Source organism: Cupressus sempervirens, chromosome 3 (genome assembly GCF_028749045.1).
Source record: "Cupressus sempervirens isolate cs-2001-9-10 chromosome 3, ASM2874904v1, whole genome shotgun sequence".
Classification (NCBI taxonomy): domain Eukaryota; kingdom Viridiplantae; phylum Streptophyta; class Pinopsida; order Cupressales; family Cupressaceae; genus Cupressus; species Cupressus sempervirens.
The window spans coordinates 294,761,349-294,783,209 of record NC_143120.1 but is presented as its reverse complement, the minus strand read 5'-3'; the positions used below and the strand labels follow the sequence as shown (position 1 = coordinate 294,783,209).

Here is a 21,861-nt window from a genome sequence, read left to right as displayed (position 1 = left end):
TCTCCACCCAAGTCTTATAAAGCTATATCAACACATACTGGAATCACAACCGTACTGAGAGAGACCAACAACCATACGAGGGGAATGAGTACAAACAGAGCTAGCAGGAGGAGGATACTAAAGGCCATATGAGGAGTCGTACAAGACAAGGAAGTAGAGGTTGTACAGAAGGAGACAACTGTACGAGTGGTCATACCAGAGGAAGCACCAACCATACATCTTGAAGAAGAGGGAACAGTTGTATGAACATCTGTATAGTAGGAGGAAAGCATGGGAACTTTTCAGAAGGGCACCGTATGGAGGAAGAAGACAGTACAGACAAAGGTATGGAAGACACCCATACAACAGGCATCTATACGACCGACATTAGTACGTCAAGCATCTGCACGACAGAGGCTAGTACATGGGATTTCCATACAAGCAGTAGAGGAAGTACGCCAGGCATTCGTACCAAAGGCAGAAGGAGAAGTACGTAGGACATTTTCAAATCGGCATTATCAGTACATGAGGTGTTTGTATAGCAGGTGATAGATGGAGTACAGGAGGCATCCGTACCAGAGGCAAGGGAAGAAATGCCTAAGCCATCATCCATACGAAAGGAAGAAGCATCTGTACTGGAGGAGGAAACGACATCCGTATAGGAGGTAGAAATGACATTCGTATGGAAGGAGGTGGCAAAAAGGACATTTGTACAGGGAACGTCATATGTATGTGAGGTAAGGCAGAAAGTGTTCGTATGACAGACAACAGGACGATAGGCAACAATACGGCAAGCAACAGTACATGAAGCACCCGTACGAGTGGCACATGAAGCATTTGTACGAGTGGCACAACAGGGAGTAAGTACGGTGGTCGTACGAGAGGTAGCGAACGAAGGACGTACGACATCCGTACAAAGGACACAAAAGGACGTATATACAGCTTCATACGAGAGGCAAAGGAGGACAGGTCAATGCAAGAAGGAGAAGCGTCCACACGCATACTACAACAAAAACCATCCCTACGTGAGGCATTGAAAAGAAGAACAAGCGTACTTATTATTTCCAAGATAGGAGGAAGCTCAAGGATGTATGCTGGCTTTCTAGATATATGCTTGGTACGTACCACATTACCACACGTGAAAGTTTGTTACAAGCAGTCACGTCACATGAACTGTTGGTATAGGTGGCATATACAAACAGTTACAGAAATTTTGGAATCAACTTACCAACACACAATGGTGAAATTAAGCATAGGAAACCCGAGTAGAGGAAACATTATTGATTCCAAAAAAAAGAAATTTGGGGTACTGTAAGAAAAGAAGGAGATAAGGAAGCTGACAAAAAGCAAAGGGAAAATGGCACAGAAAAAAAAGAACCCTGGCTAGAGCATGGGGGGTGGAAAGGTAGAATCTTCAATATCAATGGGAAGCCGAGAAAGTTGCAATGCAGGAAGCCTAGAAAACAAAGAAAGCTGAATTGGAAAGCAAGATCGTCAAATCAGAAGCCAAGAAGATGGATGCTTTCAAGCTACTGTAGGGTGTTCTGGCAAAATAAAGGACAACTAAAAGGTCTCTACAACAGCTATGGGGAGCTTTGAGCACAGGGATGTCCTCCCATCCTTCTTCTTCTTGAAATCAAAATTCTTTTTGTTGTTTTCTTGTTTAGCAGAGGAAGATTACTTCTTTTTTGGAGGAGGGATAGATGTAGTCGGAATAAAGTAACTATTATGTTTAGTACTTGTTTAAGCTAGTCGGGCTGGGTGGTTAGGAGGTGAGGGAATGTGTCGGTTGGTTTCCAACCAACCAGCTCTTCTATAAGTACTTGGATGATTGTCATTATACTCATGTTGATTTTGGTATTAATAAAAGAAACCATTTCCTTGCCTACTTGTATTGTGGTGTTAATGGTACGTTCTCTGTTTTACTTTATATGTATCTCAATTGTGTTATTCTATATGATTAACATATCTCTGTATTTGTGAACTTGATTGATATTTCCACTCTACACTTATCTTTTATAACAAAACCTTCAGGTTGTTCGATATATACTTCTTCATTAATGACACCATTTAGAAATGCGGTCTTGACATTCATTTGGCGTATCTTCCATTGTCCTTACTGATGTGTATCGAGCAACCGGAGCAAATGTTTCCTCATAATCAATACTTGCCTTTTGAGAGGAACCTCAAGCAACAAATCTTGCTTTATGTTTTTCAATACTACCTTTTGAAGCATACTTGATTTTGTATAACCACTTTAATGAAAGAACTGATTTGTCTTTTGGCCCAGGTACAATATCCCAAACATCGTTTTGTAACATGGATTGATATTCTTATCCAAGCATCTTTCCATGCTTGACAAGATAAGGCTTCTTCAACAATTGATGGTTCAAATTTTGTAAGCTCAATTACTAGTGCAGTGTAACAAGATTTATTTATGGTTTTCTTGCTCTCTTTGGTGATTTCATCTAGTTTAACATTATTTTTGTTGAAATATTCTAACTCTTGTAATGCAGCAAATATGGCTAAGGGAATTTTAGATAATGTGAAAACTTTCACGGAAGCAGTACTTAAAATCAACTACATCAGACCTAGTTCCGCTATCGGTTTGCTAACGAATATGTAAGAATAATAACTGAACATGATCACATATTCTTATACACGGTTCGAAACATTAAAGCATTGACTTACAATCACAAAACTAAAATAAAAGTAATGGAACTTGGAATAACTACAGGTGTTCAATAGTCTGGACTGATTACATTTGCGACTCTTCAAGGGCATACATGCTGATACTATTGGAGTTTATCGTGCCTGGGCCGGTGGCCTTTTGCCTTCACGTTCCTCTGTGGTGATCTTGACTTTTTGGCATCCTTAACTCGGTCGTGTCTCCTCATTGTTATTGGCCCTTGTGTACTAAATGCATTGATGGGTTAGATTGGTGCCGTAGATGTTATACACGTCTGTAGTTATTACTACTGCTAACGTTACCTAGTGTGGCCAACAGTGGTGACTACTCCACCCTTGATTTTCGCTGGAGTCCTCTTGTTTGCACTTTTGCCTATTGTTGCTGGAGTCCCCACGTTTGCACTTCTTCTCACTCCTCATGGGTTTCGGTTGTAGTGCACTCTCAATCGGCTATCACAGTGACCCGACCTCCTTCTTGCTAGTGGTGCCAATGCCGTTAATCCTTACTTCAAACACCTGATACCACACACCTCCCTCGTATTCTAACAAATGCGTAGGATATTGATACTATGTATTCCTAGTCAATATAAGGAGATCTCAAAAATTACTTCTACTATAACACTTACTTCTCGCCAGTCAGTTCGATTTGAAGCAAGAGCTTTATTTCGCCACTTTATGTCTGAACCTGATTGAACACTTCTGAGAGCTATTGGGGCTACGTCCAGTCTCCCAACATCTTAAGGGGTTTTGTCCTTAAGATAGCCAGTCACACTCAAGCAATCGATTTTTATAACAATATGCTGATATATTTCATGTTATGAATCCCCATGTAGTTCCTTTCCTTTCTAACCTCGATGTGAGGGGAAATACAACTACATGTGGGATAAAAAACCAATTTCGTCTTTTAGTCAAGTTACTATTGTCATAAAGTGACTTTTAAATCATAAAGTGACTTTATAATCAACTTTATAAAATAAAGTAACTTAACTATAGGAAGACCCACAATTATTGCCCCAACAACGAAATAGAATCCTGTGACTGGCTGGCATCCTCAAAATAAATGTCGTTTGCTCATCCAGATGGAAAGATAGAAAAACAAAGCGCCATAAGGCCTAGCGCAGAGAAGGGGACATTACATTCTTCAATCATTTTCCTTGCCCATAATGGCCTTTTCTTGATATTAGAGATGCCTCTTTTCAGTGTCTGGTAATAGTTCATTCTTTTATGATATGTTCTCCCTCTGATTTTTTAGTTTGCAGAGTTTTATCTAATTCTGTGATTGCTTGCCCTCAAGAAGGGGACATTGCAGTCCTCCCTTCCTGTGATCGCTTGCCCTCAAGCAATTTGAGTGTCGGATGCTGCAAGATTGATTCACCCTCACAAGTGACATATCTTCATATGGTAAATCCTTCCAATGAATTAGATACTCCCTGATGGACCTGTTACGCAACTTCCTTTCTCGGATCTCAATCACCTTTGTTGGAACCAAAACTAGTTTCCCTTCCACATCAAGTGGGGGCAATCCAATGGAGGGCACTACATGCTGACCGATTGCCTTTGTGAGGCAAGAAATGTGGAAAATATTATGAATTTTGCTGCAATCTGGCAAGTCCAACTCATAAGCAACCTCTCCAACCCTTCGAGTAATTTGATAGGGACCATAAAATCTAGGTTGGAGCTTTTCGGACCCACTCTTCTTCAAGGAGCTCTGCTTGTAAGGTTGGAGACGAAGGTAAACCATATCACCTAACTTAAAACTCAGCTTTGTCCTACGGCGATCAACATACATCTTCTGTTGGTTTTGAGCCTGTAGAATGTTCTCCCGAAGAGATCTGAGAATATCTTGTTGATCTTGTATCCAATCTTCAGCTAGCGGTGCTCTGCTGTCCTATAAAGCCAGATCTATGAATGACAAAGGTTCGCTGCCATAGAGAGCTCGAAACGGTGTCATCCAGATGGACATGTGGTATATAAATATTTAACCCAAGCTCTTTGTTGCCTTGCTACATGGTTTCAGAGATAATCCAACACCTATTTGTTTATTATCTCAGTTTGCTTGTTCGTCTGCAGGTGGTAACTCATGCTGGGTGTCAATTTCGTACCTGCCAATTTGAATAGTTCCTGCTAAAAAGTGTTGAGAAACTTGCTATCTTTGTCGCTCACAATGGTTTGAGGGAGCCCATATAGATGAAAAACCTCTAGGAAAAATAGCTCAACTACCTTAGAGGCCGGCCAATCTACCGTTATAGCAATAAAGTGAGCGAACTTAGTCAATCTATCGACAACCACGAAAATGGAATTTTTGCCCTGTACTCTGGGTAATCCTGTAATGAAGTCCATAGAGATGCTCTCCCATTTCTGTTCTAGAATAGGAAGAGGCTGTAATAATTCGGTTGGAAACTCGTGCTCTGACTTGTTCTGCTAACAAGTCCATCATTTTCTGACATGTTGAAAGACATCATCCTTGAGGTCCTTCCATGAAAACCTTTCCCTGACCTGCCTATAGGTTTTGAAGAAACTTGCGTGTCTAGTTGATGGTGTATCATGAAGTCTCCCTAATTTTTCCCTTGAGTTTAGACTCTAGTACGAGATAGATCTTATCCTTATAAAAAATCACATCATCAATTACCTCGTACATGTTGTCCTGGAGCTGCCCATCCATGATCTAACAAGCTTGAGTAGTAACTGGGACTTCCAATCTGCTGATATCTTGGAAATGACACAACACTCTACTATTGAAGGTCTCTTGGAAAGCACATCATAAACTATATTGTTCTTACCCTTGACATACTCGATGTCAAAATCATAGGCCTGAATCTTGCTGACCCACTTTTGCTGTCTTTTATTAAGATCCTATTGTTCTAATAAGTATCACAAATTGTTGTGGTTTGTCTTAACTGTGAATTTGCCACCCAAGTATTGTGTAAACTTGGCTAAAGCGTGCATAATGGTTAACATCTCCTTGTCATAGGCGGAGTACAATCTCTCATTGTCCCTGAGCTTCCAGCTCTCATAAGCTATTGGGTGCCTATCTTGCATTAGAACCACACCAGTTCCGCTCCTTGAAGCGTCACACTCTAGGACAAAAGGGCAGAAGAAATTGGAAAGTGCCAAAACTGGACATGTGCTCATCACCTTCTTGAGCTTATCAAAGGTCACCTCTACATCATCTGTTTACTTGAATGCCCCTTTTTGTGTGAGATCAGTGAAGGGGGTTGCTGTCTGAGAGAAGCCTTTAGCGAATCTCTTGTAATAAGAGCAAAGATTGAGGAAGCCCCTTAAATCTGATATGTCCCTTGGAGGTGGCTAATCTAGGATCGCATGTATCTTTTCCTAGTGTACCTTAACCCCATCTGCACCAATCACGTGTCCAAGGTAAAGAATCTCAATCAATCCAAACTCACACATTGATTCTTTTGCAAACAATGAGTGCCCCTCCATAATGCTAAGCACCTCATCTAGGTGCTACAAATGCTCCTCCCAAGTTCTACTGAAAACCAAGATATCATCAAAAAATACCAACACAGTCTTGTGCAACTGTTTTCTAAAAATATGGTCATACATGATTGACATGTGGTCGGCACATTGGTGAGTTCGAATGGCATAACCAAGAACTCATAGTGTCCATAGTGACATCGGGAAGCTGTCCTATGCATATCCTCCTCATGAACTCGTATCTAATGCTATCCAGATCTAAGATCTATCTTTGAGAAATAAACTGCCCCATGTAGTTCATTTAGTAACTCATCAATGCGGGGAATAGGGTATCTATTTTTAATGGTCCTCATGTTGAGAGCACGGTAATCAATACACATGCGAAGAATGACATCCTTCTTCACCAAAATGACTGAAGAAGCAAAGGGATTGGAGTTGGGTTTGATGTGTCCCATGTCCAAGAGTTCCTTAATCGTCTTTTCTATTTCCTCTTTATAGTGCGTGGGATGATGATGAGGTGTGATGATGACGGGTTTGGCACCCTCCTCTAACTCAATGATATGCTCAAACCCTCTATTTGAGGGAATGTCAATGGGTATGTCCTCAAAAACCCTCTTGTGCTTATCAAGCACCACTGAATGTCAACATGAATCTGCTGTCCTGAATCTAAAGTAGCCTTAGAGGAAATGAAACAGTGTGCTGCCCACTCCATGTCATCATGCCTCATAATAACCTCCATCCTATGAGCTGAAATCAACTTGAGTTCACTCTCCGGCATGGCCTTGAGAATCACTTGTTGGCCATCCTGTAAGAATTCTAGCTGCATCTTAACATGATCAATTGTGTACCTGCCGATAGTCTACAACCACCTTCTTCCCAACATGGTGTCTAATCCATCCGAATCAACAACATAAAAATCTACGTCCAAAAGAAAGTTGTCGAAGTGAATTGAAAGCCCTGGTACTTTCCTTGTGCACCTCAATCTCTTGCCTCTTGCCACTCTAACTTCGAACTCTAGTATGTCATCAATTTGTAACTTCCTTTTTGAAACACAACGCGTGCTTATGAAGCTATCTAATGCACCTGTATCTAAAAGACACACAATACACTTCCCTCTAACTACACCCTTCAAGCGAAAGGGGTGACCTGTGGTATCGCTAGAAAAGGGAAGCTATGATAGGAAATTGTTCCAAAGTGAGTTTATTCTTCCTCTCTTTAGAAGGCTGCTCCTCGTTTTCTTCCTCATCACTGCCCCCCTACTGCTTAACCTCCTTTTCTGAAAGATCCTCAACATAATATATTTTACCTGTGCCAAGGAATATGTGATCCGGTGTCCATGGATCCCCACAAGTGAAACTTACCTTCTTCATCCTGAGTTCATTTTGTGTCTCAAAGTCCAATCTGGGAGGGGTAGCCTTATACTAATTCTTGTTCTTCTGGAACGAGGTAGACCCTTATAAGGTTTCTTAGGAGGTTGTAGTATTGAAGAAGGTGAGTCTAGATCATGTTCGATCTTAATAGCATCATCCAAAGTGTTTGGTTTAACGACTTGGCCAAACCTCTAATTTGTCTTTAAGCCATTAGTGAACAACATTACATTACGCTATTTTGTCATATCCAAAATCATCACCGAGATTCGCTGAAATTCATCAATGAAGTCATCTAGAGATCCACCCTATTGCAACTGTGCCAAATCCCTATAGTAGACCTCAATGCCCTTCTAGTCAAAACGGGTGATCAGCTTAGAGATAAAAGTATCGTAGGATGTAATGAGACCATGATCCTGGATGACCAACCCATGATGCCACCAATCATATGCTGCTCCCTCTAAATGCATTGTGGTGAATCTAATGGCTTTTGTCTCCAACATGGGCTTAAGTGTCAGGTAGGTGTCTAGCTTGTGAATCCAAGCTCTAGCGGATGTCTTACTGTTGCCTATTGCAACTGTGCCAAATCCCTATAGTAGACCTCAATGCCCTTCTAGTCAAAACGGGTGATCAGCTTAGAGATAAAAGTATCGTAGGATGTAATGAGACCATGATCCTGGATGACCAACCCATGATGCCACCAATCATATGCTGCTCCCTCTAAATGCATTGTGGTGAATCTAATGGCTTTTGTCTCCAACATGGGCTTAAGTGTCAGGTAGGTGTCTAGCTTGTGAATCCAAGCTCTAGCGGATGTCTTACTGTTGCCATCAAAAGTGGGAAGAGATAACTTGTTCATGGCATGCTTCAAGTCCCTATTCTGGGCCCTAGGTCTCTTGTCCTGCTGTGGTCTCTCTGTCTCCCTTTTCTAATTCATGTATTGGACAAATGTTAGATTCTGTTTGATTTGATCAAGGAAAAAATCCCATTCATCGTACATAGCCATAACATTATTTGGAAGTAAACCAGGGGCTGTGGGTTGTGCTACTTCCTCCTTGACATTATTCTCAACAAAAAGGGGCATTAGTGGCCTGTCAGTGTTCCGTGTGGGGGCCTTAGTAGCTTGGGGTGATCCTGTCACACTACCACCTCCACTGTGATGACTTGATGTTCTCCTGTGAGTCGGAGCTAGCTGCTGCATACCACCTGTAAGCTGCTGAAGTGCAGTAGCAATGTTATTGTGGCCATCCCTAATAGCCCACAAGGTTTTTCTCACTTCCTGTTCCTGTTCATTCCCCTTGTGTGCCATCTGAAAGACTTGTACCTATTGAACTTGTTCACCCTATTCAACCTGTAAGTTTGTCCCAAAGGTTAGCTCCTCATCAATTGTATAATTGCCCTCAATGTCAATCTAATTTGAAGATAATTCCTGTTGAGGTTGGATGTGGCTAAATTTATAAGGTTTCCTATTCATGCCTATCTGACATTTTTCTTGTTCAAACCAGCCTGCAACCTAATAGCCTACCCACAAGTTGGTAGGTGTTGTGGCTGTAATACCACTGAAATATTCTGACTCTAGTCGTGTAGCAAATATGGCTAAGGGAATTTTATATAATGGGAAAACTTGCAAGGAAGCAGTACTTAAAATCAATTACATCAGACCTAGTTTCACTATTGGTCTGCTAATGAATATGTAAGAATAATAATTGAACGTGATCACATATTCTTATACATGGTTAGAAACATTAAAACATTGACTTACAATCACCAAACAGAAAAACAAGCAATGGAACCTGGAATAACCATTGGTGTCTTGTAGTTTAGACTGATCACATTTGCGACTCTTCAAGAGCATACGTTTTGAAAGTACCGGTTCTGATACTATTGGAGTTTATCGTTTCTGGGCCTGTGGACTTAACATTCCTCTGTGGTGATCTCGACTTTGTGGTGTTCTTAAGTTGGTTGTGTCTCCTCATTGTTAACGACCTTTGTGTGCTGAATGCATTGATGGGTTAGACTGGTACCGTAGATGTTATACATGTCTGCAGTATTAATGCTGCTAACATTACTTGGTGTGGCCGATAGTGGTGACTACTCCACCCCCGATTGTTGCTGGAGTCCTCTTGTCTACACTTCTACCCACTGCTGTTGGAGTCCCCACAATTGCACTTTTGCTCACTCCTCACAGGTTTCGGTTGTAGTGCACTCTCAATCTGCTGTCACAGTGACATGACCTCTGTCTTGCTACTGGTGCCAATGCTGATAATCCTTACTTCCCACACTTGATACCACAGAACTCCCTCGTATTCTAAGAACTCAAAAATTACTTCTACTGTAACACTTACTTTTGGCCAGTTAGTTCGATTTGAAGCAAGAGCTTTATTTTGCTACTTTATGTCTGAACTTGTTTGAACACTTCTGAGAGCTATTGGGGTTACATCCAATCTCTCAATGTCTTAAAGGGGTTTCCTCCTTAAGATAGCTAGTCACATTCAGGCAACTGATTTTCATAATGATATGTTGATATATTTCATGGTGTGAATCCCCATGTAGCTCCTTGCCTTTATAACCTCGATGTGAGGGGAAATACAACAACTAGGTAATGTGGGATAAAAACCCAATTTCGTCTTTTAGTCACTTAAGTTACTTTTGTCATAAAGTGACTTTTAGATCATAAAGTAACTTTATAAATCAACTTTATAAAATAAAGTGACTTAACTATAGGAAGTTCACACTTAATTATCTCCCCAATGACGAAATAGAATCCTGTGACTAGCTAGCATCCTGAAAATAAATGCCGTGAGCTTATCTAGATGGAAAGATAGATCAACAAGGCGCCATAAGGCCTAGCGCAGAGAAGGGGACATTACATTCTTCAATCATTTTCCTTGCCCATATTTGCCTTTTCTTGATTTTAGAGATGTCTCTATTTTTAGTGTCCGGTAATAGTTCATTCTTTTATGATATGTTCTCCCTCTGATTTTTAGTTTGCAGAGTTTCATCTAATTCTGTGATGGGCTCATCTTTTGTACTAGTGGATAGTTTCAAGGCAATGTTTTCTTAAAATTTGACATCTTTGCTAATTTCAATTGATCTCTACCCAGGTATATAGACTCTATATCCTTTGGTGTTTTCACTGTACCCAACAAATATTCCTTTCTTCCCGGATGGTTCTAACTTGGTTCGTTTTTCTTTAGGTATGTGAATGTAAATGGGGCAACCAAATAATCTAAGATGACTTAGGTCAGGTTTAATTCCTGTAAAGGCTTCTTTAGGAGTTATGTTTTCTAGGATTGAGTGTGGGCATCTGTTTTAAATATATAATACTAGTGGCCTCTGCTTAGAATGAGAAATGCAAATTTTGATCATGGAGTATGTCTTTTACTGCTTCAACAATGGTTCTGTTTTTTCTTTTTGGCACCCCATTCTGTTGAGGATTATAAGGTGCAATATACTCCCTCTTAATCCCAATAGAGGTGCAAAAGTCTTTGAAATTTTCAGAGGTATATTCACCCCCATTGCCTGATCTTAGCATTTTTATTCTTTTGGATGTTTGATTTTCCACTTTTGCTTTGAACTCTTTAAACTTTAAAAGAACCTCATTTGATTTTTTGAGTTTCAGAAAATAGATCCAGGTTTTCTTAGAAAAATCATCAATAAAGATTATGTAGTATGAGAATTCTCCTAGAGAAAGTGTTGGCATAGTTCCACATAAATCAATGTGGACTAGTTCCATAACTGATTTAGACTTGTGTTCGCTAGGAGGAAAAGGTCTTTTTACATTCTTTCTTAGAGCACATCCTTTACAAATGCTTATATGGTTTGAATTTAAGTTAGGTGTTCCAGAGGTGATTTTTTCTATATTTGGTACTGTATTGAATCCAATATGTCTGAGCCTTTTGTGCCATATTTCATTCGGATTTATTACTTCATGACTTAGGGCTTGCTTTTGAATGTTACAAAGTTTATATAAGGTTCGATCTCTAGACCCTATGGTGATAGCATTCTTGAGGTTAGTATGTTTAGGCCAATACAAAACTGTCTTCATTAAAGGTGACTTGATACCATTCATCAGCAAGTTCAGAGATGGATACTAGATTCCTTTTTATGTCAGGTTCGAAAAGAACATCTTTCAAGTTTAGAGTAACCCTAGTTTTTAGTTGTAAAGGTCTTGATTCCTTTTATTGGATTGGTGGAGTTATGTCCAATGGCGACTCCTTTAGTGGTATAAGAGTAATCCCAGTTTTTAGTTGTATAGTAAAGGTCCTGATTCCTTTTATTGAATAGGTGGAGTTATCTCCAATGGCGACCCCTTTAGTGGTATAACTTCCAAAATTTTCAAACTTGTTTCTGAATCCTGTTGTATGACAAGATGCACCATTGTCTATTATCAACACATTTTTGTTTGATTTCATCTCACTTGATAGAGCTGAATAGAATAATAGATTTTCATTCTTTTTTTGTTTCGGCTCAGGAGGCTAGAAATTTTCCCCTTTTTGGACAAAGTCTGAAGATATGTCCAAATTTTTCACGCTTGTAACATTGAACTTTGGAGAAGTCATTTCTTTTGTAATTATTGTTTTCTTTTCGTTTATCAGTTTTCTTTCCTTTGGATTTTCTCTTCCCTCTGTTATTAGAGACTAAGAAAAGAGTTCAATTCTCTCCCTCTTGATTTGAAATGATCCCTATAGAAATTAGTCTTGATTCTTAAGAGGTGCAATCATTTTTAAGTTGATCAAATGCTGGTATTGACGGTCTGCTAACGACTTGGATGAATGCTTCCCAAGATATAGGTAATCCTTTAAGTGCTATTATGGATATTTCTTGATCTTCTACTTTGTTCCCAATAGAAGATAGTTGATTTTTTATTTCGGAAATTATTCCAAAGTAGGATGAAATTGACTCTCCTTTATTCATTTTTTATATTCATAAGTTGATTTTTTAATGTAAGCAATCCACTTGAGTTGTTGATCTCAAATGTATACTTAACTGTTTTAAATACTTCAAATGCTTTCTTGAGGTTTGATATGGAAGGGAGAATATGATCTTTCATTGAATAACCAATGATCTTCCTAGCTTTTTTATTTCGCCTTTTCCAAGTGGCCTTTTCTGCCTCGTCTTTAGGTATTGAAATTTTAGTTTCAATGAATGATTCCAATTCCAATTCTTCGATGATTGTTATAATTTGAATTTTCCATGAGAAGAAGTTTGCTGCTCCTTCAAGTCTATCCTTGACTACATTGTTTGTCATGATGTGTTTTTTTTTTTTTTAAGAATTTAATTTAGGAATCTCTCTACCAATTTGGCTTTGATACCATGTAAATTTAATTGATCATTATTGGTGGAGACTAACTAAATTGTATTTTCAATTTGATGTAAGGATCTTGAGCAATCTCAAACTCTGATTCTGATTCTAATATGAATTTACTTATGTCTTTTATATATATATTGATAGAAATATTGTCATTGATGTCAAAGATTCGACAAAGGAGTCACAATTGACTTCAAAGGTAGAAGTTGTTACTGATGCCAAAGGCAATGTGAACTCAATGCTTTATAATGGTCCTTTAATGTGTAAACAAATATTGAGAACTTTGTGATCATCAAATCTAAAGTTGTGGTTTATGATGAAATCAAATAAAAGACTTACTATGCAGAAATGATACTATGAAGACCATCTGCAGAGATTATTGAAGAGACGCCGTTAAGGTGATTCGATTGTACAAAGAATGAAATAGCCAATTGATGAAATGCTACAGTATTTAAACAAAAGAGAAGAAACCTACAGTGGAATGGGAAGTTACAGAAAGAGTCCATTTCATATACAATCAATACAAGAATGTTAATGACTAATAAATTAATACCATACGGAGCATAGACATTGATTGACTAATAAAAGAAGACCATAGACGTTTGATCAGAATGAAGTATATAAACACATTGAAATGATAAAAGTATGAAGCCGGTAATCCTTGATGAAATGAAATAACAGTACAGTTGGCAACAACTTCAGCGATAACATTGGAAGGGCAACGTCCATCAGCAAAACAGTGGTCTGTGAACAGATAAGAAGCAATATATGTAAGGAAAATCTACTATCCATGTATGTGCTGCAGCGAATCAATACAAAAACAAATATATTTTTTTTGTCTGACTAAATGATACATAAGCAGCGAGTATAAAAAAATACGAATGGCATCAAACTCATCATTGTGAAATGGAGAATATAAAGTTGGTTTCAGAAGAAATATTTATGCAGCAGCTCTAAAAGCCACGCAAGTTTATGATAGAGAACACAGTGGATAAAAGACAACTGTAGTTTGTCTTATTAAAATTCAGAGGCAAAATTAAGGTGCGATTAAAAGACAAAACAGATAAGACAATAACAGAAAATGCCAAAAGAAGTTAGCATACAATAATAGCTAAAGCCAATTTCCTTATTTTCACAAAGATCACCATTTATAATAAGACAAACTAAAATAAGGCAGCGATGGGTTTTGTAGGTGGTCAAAGTCAGTTTCATGTGAGGACAAAAACAGACAATCTGGGACAATCCACAGTGGCGAGAGATTGGTCAAATAATATACGACAACTATGAATATTATTATCTAGAAGATAAGTATTAATAAGGAGACAGAAGTATAGAAGACAAGTTAGATACCATGTAAGCAAAAATCAATATATTATGGCACATACAACGATTGGAGTTTGAGTTCAAACCAAGCAAATATTAATTCACTGGTCAAAAGCCATGCAGTAATAAAAATAAATAAATATATAGTGCTCAGCATAGTTTGAAGGCAGTAATAAAATTATATAATGAACATTTGAGAGATGATAGATTCGAGCGATATTATTTTGAATAGTCGTGAGTTGAAGAGATTAAATTAAAGTGAATAAATATTAGAGAATCAATTCATGTTAAAAGGAATTAAAGTAAGTATGTGGTGCCACTAAACAAAGAGGTGTGAATACAATTTTAAAATGTAATTTTGAAGAGGCGCGACTCTTAAGCTTGAAAAGTCATATCTTATAACGGACAATATATAAATAAGACTTGTTTACATTTTTTTAAGTAGGGTTGAGTGAGCAGATTGAATAAATAAGGGAAGGAAGAATGCTAGAAAAACAATATATATATATATATATATATATAATCAAATTTTCAATCTGATATATATTTATCAGAATATCAAGGGTAGTGCTGTGAAGAAAGCATATCAAACATATCAGATAAGAGTATGGAAGAAAGAGTGTGAATGGAATATGAAAATGACTATTTGAATCAAGAGGAAAAGTTGCGGTTTTATTGAAATATAAAGAAGGATTTGTGCAGAGATAAATGAGAGGTTATCCAAATATAAATATCAGATCAAAGAAGATGAATTAATTGTCCATCATTAGTTGAGTTACCAACATCATCAAGGTGGAAGAGAAGCTTGTGTGCAGTGGGTTGGTACTCACGAAGACAAGAAGTAGGAGTAGGAGCTTCCAGTGGGTCGGAGCCTATGAAGTGTGGGATTAGGAGCTTCCAGTGGGTCGGAGCCTGCGAAGTGTGGGAGTTGGAGCTTCCAGTGAGCCGGTGCTCATAAACATAGAGGTTGTAGCCTACAAACCAATTTGTAAAAGAACCATTTATATAAGAAAACATTTAGTTGCTGCCGTTTTCTCTTACATTGGTTTTCCACGTAAATCTTGTGTTATTTTGTTCAATTCAGCATTTGAAGTTTATTGTTTGGATAAAAGTTTAAATTGGCAAATTTGTTATTATAATGATTCACCTCCCCTCCCCCCCCCCCCCTCAGTATAATTGTGTGCTCTTCATATATATCTTTGTACTGATAATAATAATTCTTGTTGATGTGTGCAGACCTTCCTTTTACAGTACTGATGCAGATTTAATTTGATTCAAATATATATATGCTGTTCTGAATTTACAGACTGAGATTATATTGCCATATTGATTGATACATCTCTGCAGTTGTAAATGCGTATTATATATGCATTGAGACATGATCACGTAGGGGCATGACCGGGCATGACCCTACGTGGTCATGCCTCAATGCATATACAATATGCCTGATGATAACACTGATTCACATATTATCGGTGATAACCATGATATCAGTGTAATTAGTATTAATATACAATGCTCGATTCACCGATTCACATAAACATATTATCGGTAATATACAATGCCCGATACAACTGTAATTGGTATTAATACAATGCTCGATATAAATGTAATCAGCATTAATAGAATGCCGTTAGATGGTGATCAGATTATAACCGATATATATGACCGGCAGTTTGGCATTTTAATAGTATAAGATTATGATTATATATATATATTATAATCAGATCTTCGTAATTAGATTTATCATTAATCACATATTAAATTTACTCATAGAGTTTGCTTCAATTTACTATGAGGCTAACATTCTCAACAGATGGGACTTTCCACAGCTAACAAAAATGAAATTAGGAACCCATGCCCATGGTGCAACTAGATTTAAATTGGCCCGAGTCAGACCAACTTGATATTGCTTTTGAATTACGAGCTGTGGCATGGAAAAGAGATGATCAGTTGTGCTGCTGTGCAGAATACTGTAGAATGGTCTTCATTTTGGAGGAGAAGGAAGAGCACGCTGAGCTTCATCAGTTTTTTATGGGAATATGGTTGGAAGCTGAATGGGGTCTCGCCCTTTAGGGTTGTTTACTTTTCTTGTTGTAGTACACATGGAAATTTACTAATCTGTAAATTTTGAGTTGATGAAACTATTTCCATTTTAAAAATTCTTTCTTGATACTGGTCAGTTACAAGACCATTACTTTCACAATGTAGATGGTTTTTGTTCTATATTTATATATAGGCCTCAAAACTATCAAGATAGGGGGATTTTTTGGAAGAAGGAAAAATGGGTGGTAAGAGAAGTGTTTTTTGAGATGTAGCCATTTTTGGATAGTGAAAACTTTGTGCCATGCATTTGTCTTTGAGTATCATTGAGTGGAAATATACGTGTTTATAACTTTATGTCTGTGTATTTACCATATTTATCCTTATTGTGAATGGTAAGAGAGACATTTTCTTTTGAAATGTAACTCATTTTGGGATCGTGAACGAATCAAACTTTGTGCCATGCATTTGTCTTTGAGTATCATTGAGTGGAAATGTACGTGTTTATGTCTGTGTATTTACCATATTTATCCTTATTGTGAATGGTAAGAGAGATGTTTTCTCCTAAATGTAACCCATTTTTGGATTGTGAATGAATCAAACTTTGTGTCATGCATTTCTCTTTGAGTATCATTGAGTGGAAATTTATGTGTTTAAGGTTGTGTATTTACCATATCAATCCTTATTGTCAGTTAGGCTTTTTGTTATGCCAATACTTTAGACGTTTGTTAATTGAAAATGGTTACCAATACTTTCAAATCAAAAACTTTGCATTTTATGTTGAAATGAAATCTTCCCCTGTTCTTTCTTAACATATCATGTAATGAAATGAACTTTTGTGTCAATGGTTTTTCTTGAAGTGTTACCCGAATCTTTCATCACATTTGCAGTATGGCTATGCTCAGATGTTAGTTTTGTCTTTCATGCTTTCTGGTCAAAAGCACACCAAAAAATCAAATTCATTTCATGATAGGGAGCTGTAGTTCCAAGATTCAGAGGAAGATCATCTATTTAATAAAGATCTCTCCAACTGGTAGTTCTTTTTTGTTTTCCATTCTGGTCACTGTGTGTAAATTCTGAAGTCATTTTTGAAAGACAAAATCTGTAACCAACAGAAGTTTCAATTGTTCAAACTTGAACTTGATATTAGTGTTTTAATATTGAAGTATTTGATGGTATAATTGCAAGTTTATGGTGGTTTTGTTGTTTATTTGATGCTATGTGATATTTTTGTTACATTGATTTTGTACTTTTTGACAAACTGGCAAATTGGATTCATGAACCTAAACCTGAACCGGAAACTTATGTATTTATTATATAAAAGAGGGCAAATATTTTTCAAATTATGTTTTTTTTTTCAATAAAAAAAATTGATTAAAAAAATATAGTTAGAAAGAGAAATAAAAAAATATAGTTAGAAAGAGAAATAGAAGTAAAATTGCATAACTATTATAGTTTAAAGAAGCCAAAACTACTTCAATTCCATCAATTGCACATAGGAAAATCCCAGTTTGAGGACGTCTTTGGATAGAGGAGATGAAGCTTCTTAAAGTAGTCAATCTTCTGAGTGGGTGTCATACTTCTACGTCATTATTCTGATGAATTTGCTTCAAATCCCTAATCTTATTTTTCAGCTTATTTAATGTCTTTACTAACTGCTAGTTCATTTAGCTACTTATGAGAATATTTAGTTTTCAAAATTCTGAATGATCACTGATGAACTCCTGTTAATTTGAGATGATACTTTTTTATGCAGGGCATGGTAACCTTCCTCCTGATCGTTTACCATCATTGAGAACTGACTTAATGCAGTTTCTTTTGGAAAGAACAAGCACCGGGCAATCACAATTTAAAATAAATTCCGAGTTTTCAAGTCAATCATATCCAAACCTTTGTTATCTCTTGTGGTTGGATACTGAAGCTACACTTGAAGTTTTGAATTGTGCCTTTCTGGAAGATGAACAGTTGAAAATGAGAGAGACTGATCTTTCGTCATTGAATTTGTATGGAGTTAAGCCTGATAATCAGAAATCAAAGCCTGCATTGCATGAGATTCCATCAAATGAAATGAAAGCTTCGGATAATGAATTTTCTCTGGTTCAAACGTTGATTAATGCATTAACAGAGATCCTTGAAATTAACTTTTCTGGATCTTTGAAGCTTCTTAGCGAAGAAAGATTCAGCAGAAAAGTACATGAAAAGGTCTGGCCCTCGAGAAAAGACATTGGCAGTATACTGGAGTTCATTGCATGCTATGTTGCATGCAGACACGCCACTGTGTCAAGGGTTATGCTGACTCGCATCATTGAATACTTGGCTTCTGTTAGTGAGTTTTCCGTGGGAGATACTTTAGATGATTCCAATCAAGATACCTCAAGGCGGAGAGAAAAACTAATGTTTGCACTTTTAAAAGGAGTCCCAGAGTCAGAGTGGGACTCTGGATATGCTTTGGAACTTGCTCAGAATGCTCGGTTCTATCAGGTACACTTTTTAGGTGCTAGTTTGTGCATTTTATTTTTAAAACACTCATTCTTGTTTTCTTAATTTTTCAGGTGATGTTTACAATATTATTTTGAATAAAAATATTGTTACAGGTATCAAGCCTTATATACATGCTCAAGGGCCAGTACATTCCAGCATTAGATAGCTATATAAAAGATGTTGGTGAACCAATATATGCATTTGCTTTTATCAGCAATATGTTGAGACAGTTGGCAGATGTTGATAGCTTGAGTTTTACAGATTTTCGATCTGCAGTGCAAAAGCGTATCCCAAAACTTATTCAGCTAAGCAGGTATTATATAATATAAACAAATTAAACAATTCTCCCTGCTGCCCATAAAGTGTTGTATCATTCTAAAGGCTGCCATCAAATGTATATGACTGCTGTAGAATATTGAATTCTGGCATTATCTTTGTAAATTGTAATCAGTTTGAAAGACAAATTAGTTGCATGCCAGAAGTTCTCTTCCTAAAATGAATTGGAGAATGACCTATTGACATGGTGGTTATTGCAGAGAAGCAACCTTTCTCTTGGTATTGGAACATTATGACAAGGACAATCAAGAGATAATATCTGAACTCAGTTCCCATCCAGATTTACTTTTTTTATATTTAAAGACCATGATTGATTGTCATTCACATGGTGTACCGAAATACCCTTCAGCACCACTAGAGAACAATTTGAATATCTCTCTATTTGGGATAAAAGGGTTGGATCAGTCCAAGGAACTTAAAGATTATTTGGACAGAATTTCCAAGTTACCAGAATATGTCCAGCGTCATGGCATTGAAGTAACTGATGAGATGGCGGAGCTTTATCTTGAGGTGCGTACAATTATATGTTTCTTGATAGCGTGTTCAAAATCATTTCTTTCAGTTTTTTGAGTCACTACTAGTTGTTTCTACCTGTTATTAATTATCCAAGTGTTATGCATCATCTGATAGAAAGTTCCAATCTTGTACCACTTCTTCCTTTCATATTTGTGCTATGTTCTAAAGGACTCTGAAAGTACATAGCCCGCAGATCTAGCCATTGTTATTTTGTGCCATATTTCTCGTTCCTTTGCTTTTTAAATTAGTCTATGGCAATCTTTATGCAAGACATGGTTGTTAGTGTGTTGACGTATGGACTTGGGCCTTATCATATTCTCATCCGATCTTGTATTGCTTTGGCTAGCCTATTCTTGGTAAGTATTAGGAAAATAGTATGATTTGCAAGTTTCATTTCACTAGAATTCCTTATGTACTATGGAGCATAATACATGAGGGTGGCCATTGGCCATGGATTTATTTGTAACAAATTGTTAATAGTATGCAGTCGCAGATGTAAGTCCTTGGATGCTATTATGAAATATACTTTGAATGCACCATTGTCTTGTACAAGACTCATGGAGCTTCATATATATATTTTGTTATGTTTCATGTACCACATTATACACACTTGTGTCATTTATCTTTGTGTTTATCTAGTTACAGAACAGTCAGAATTTGACTTTTACCATTGTGCAATTGCTGATCTAAATCCAGTAATAATATTGCTTGATTACTTCAATTTTCTTATTGAAAAGAAGCTGGTAAAAAAATTCCTCTCATTGAAGGTGAAAGAAACTGGATTTCGTTGCCCTCAATAGGAAGCTTTGTTTACTTGATAATGAGCTTCCGTCAGTCAAATTTGGTCACAATTTTCCAAGGCAAATTCTTATTAACTGGAAATCCTTTGTGGCCCCATGCACGAAATTAATAAAGGTTCTTTATTCTCATGTCTAGGTTGAATGAGGATAACATAAGAAGAATACATTCACATATATAGTCTATTTATCACACCACTCACACACCATACTGTACTTCTTCATTTAAAGTTTAAACCATAGTAATAAGAATCGCGGCGATTCATGCGATTCGGTGATTCAATTCAAGCCAAACAATATTTTGTGAATCAGTGAATCAAATCAGCGATGAAGGTTTTATGAAATAAGTTACTAAATTTCAAGGGTTTTTAAAATTTTCCGATTTGTGGCTGATTCAATTCCGATTCATGGCTGATTTGCGATTTGATTCGGCCTTGCCAATTCCGATTCCGATTCTCGTTACTTTGGTTTAAACAAATGGAATAACTTTTGTTTTGTGCTTTCATCTGTACATCTACATTTTTTTTCTCCATTGGATATCATAAGCTTCCTTGGATATGCAAGTAAGGATCTTTTGGGGGACAACCAACCACAAAATTGGTGGGGGAAGAGAGGTGATGATCAGAACCAACCTGTAATGTCCCTAAATCAGAGGCAAAGTGATTTACTTAATTTAATTAATTAAGTTGTCCAAATTAATGAATAAATATTTAATTAATTTAATAAAGTGACTATATAAAAGAACATATTGTAGTCACTTAATTGAATTAAATATTATTATGCTGGGAAGGGCAAACTTGTAGAAAGCACAATTAAATTATATATTATTTCTTCTAGAAGGGGTGGAAGAAAAGAATAAATAGAAGTGAGAGCCTCATGGTTGGGCATCCAGTCTTGCAAATTGCTTGCTATGTTCTTTGGTGGAGCCGAGGGTGTCTTCAGTTTTTATTGAGCCTTTGGGAACATAAATTCTCATAGTAAAGCAATTTCGAGGCTGTGAAACTTCAGCTGAGATTATTGCAGCTTTTGGAGGAGATAGTTCTCTTCATTCTGCCAATTTGGTGGTCAAAAGCCAGATTTGCTGAAGCTTTGAAGGTCATCTATATTTAGATTTTTGCTTATGTGACTTCATTTTGATGTTATTTCTTTATGGGTGTTGGAGCATTAGTCCTGAAAGGACGTGGCAGTCATTTTGTAGTATCTTGGAGGAATTATCAGGTTGCTGATAATTGTTTTATGAGGTCTGCTATATTGTTGCTAGGATATCATTGATATCATATTTTTGCTTATATCTTCACTTTGAAGCATCAATTCATTCTGAGGATTTGTGCAAACAACTTCTATCAACGAATCAATCATGTCAAGGGTGGTTTGGAGGAGTTTAGTGGCTGCATTTATTTTATTTTACATCTACAACTCAAGGGCAAGGAAGCAGACAAATACTAGGGTCGTTTTTGCACATGGAGGGCCCAAAAAAGTCGGGAAAAATTCATGCGAGTTCATGATTACATCTGCAACATCTGCAATTCATTCCAGTTTCTTAAACCAGGTTTTGAGCATTAATTGTCATTGAAGTAATTATTTT

At 37.1% G+C, this 21,861-nt stretch overlaps 1 protein-coding gene across 1 annotated transcript in view; it reads left to right on the top strand.

Annotated features, from left to right (window-relative positions):
- SETH5 (transducin family protein / WD-40 repeat family protein) overlaps window positions 1-21,861 on the top strand; it is a 166,687-nt gene that overhangs the window by 80,340 nt on the left and 64,486 nt on the right. The window contains exons 10-12 of the mRNA XM_089819563.1: window positions 17,903-18,627; window positions 18,741-18,940; window positions 19,164-19,473. Of these exons, the coding sequence (XP_089675689.1) occupies window positions 17,903-18,627; window positions 18,741-18,940; window positions 19,164-19,473 (1,235 nt within the window). The remainder of the gene's footprint in view (window positions 1-17,902; window positions 18,628-18,740; window positions 18,941-19,163; window positions 19,474-21,861) is intronic.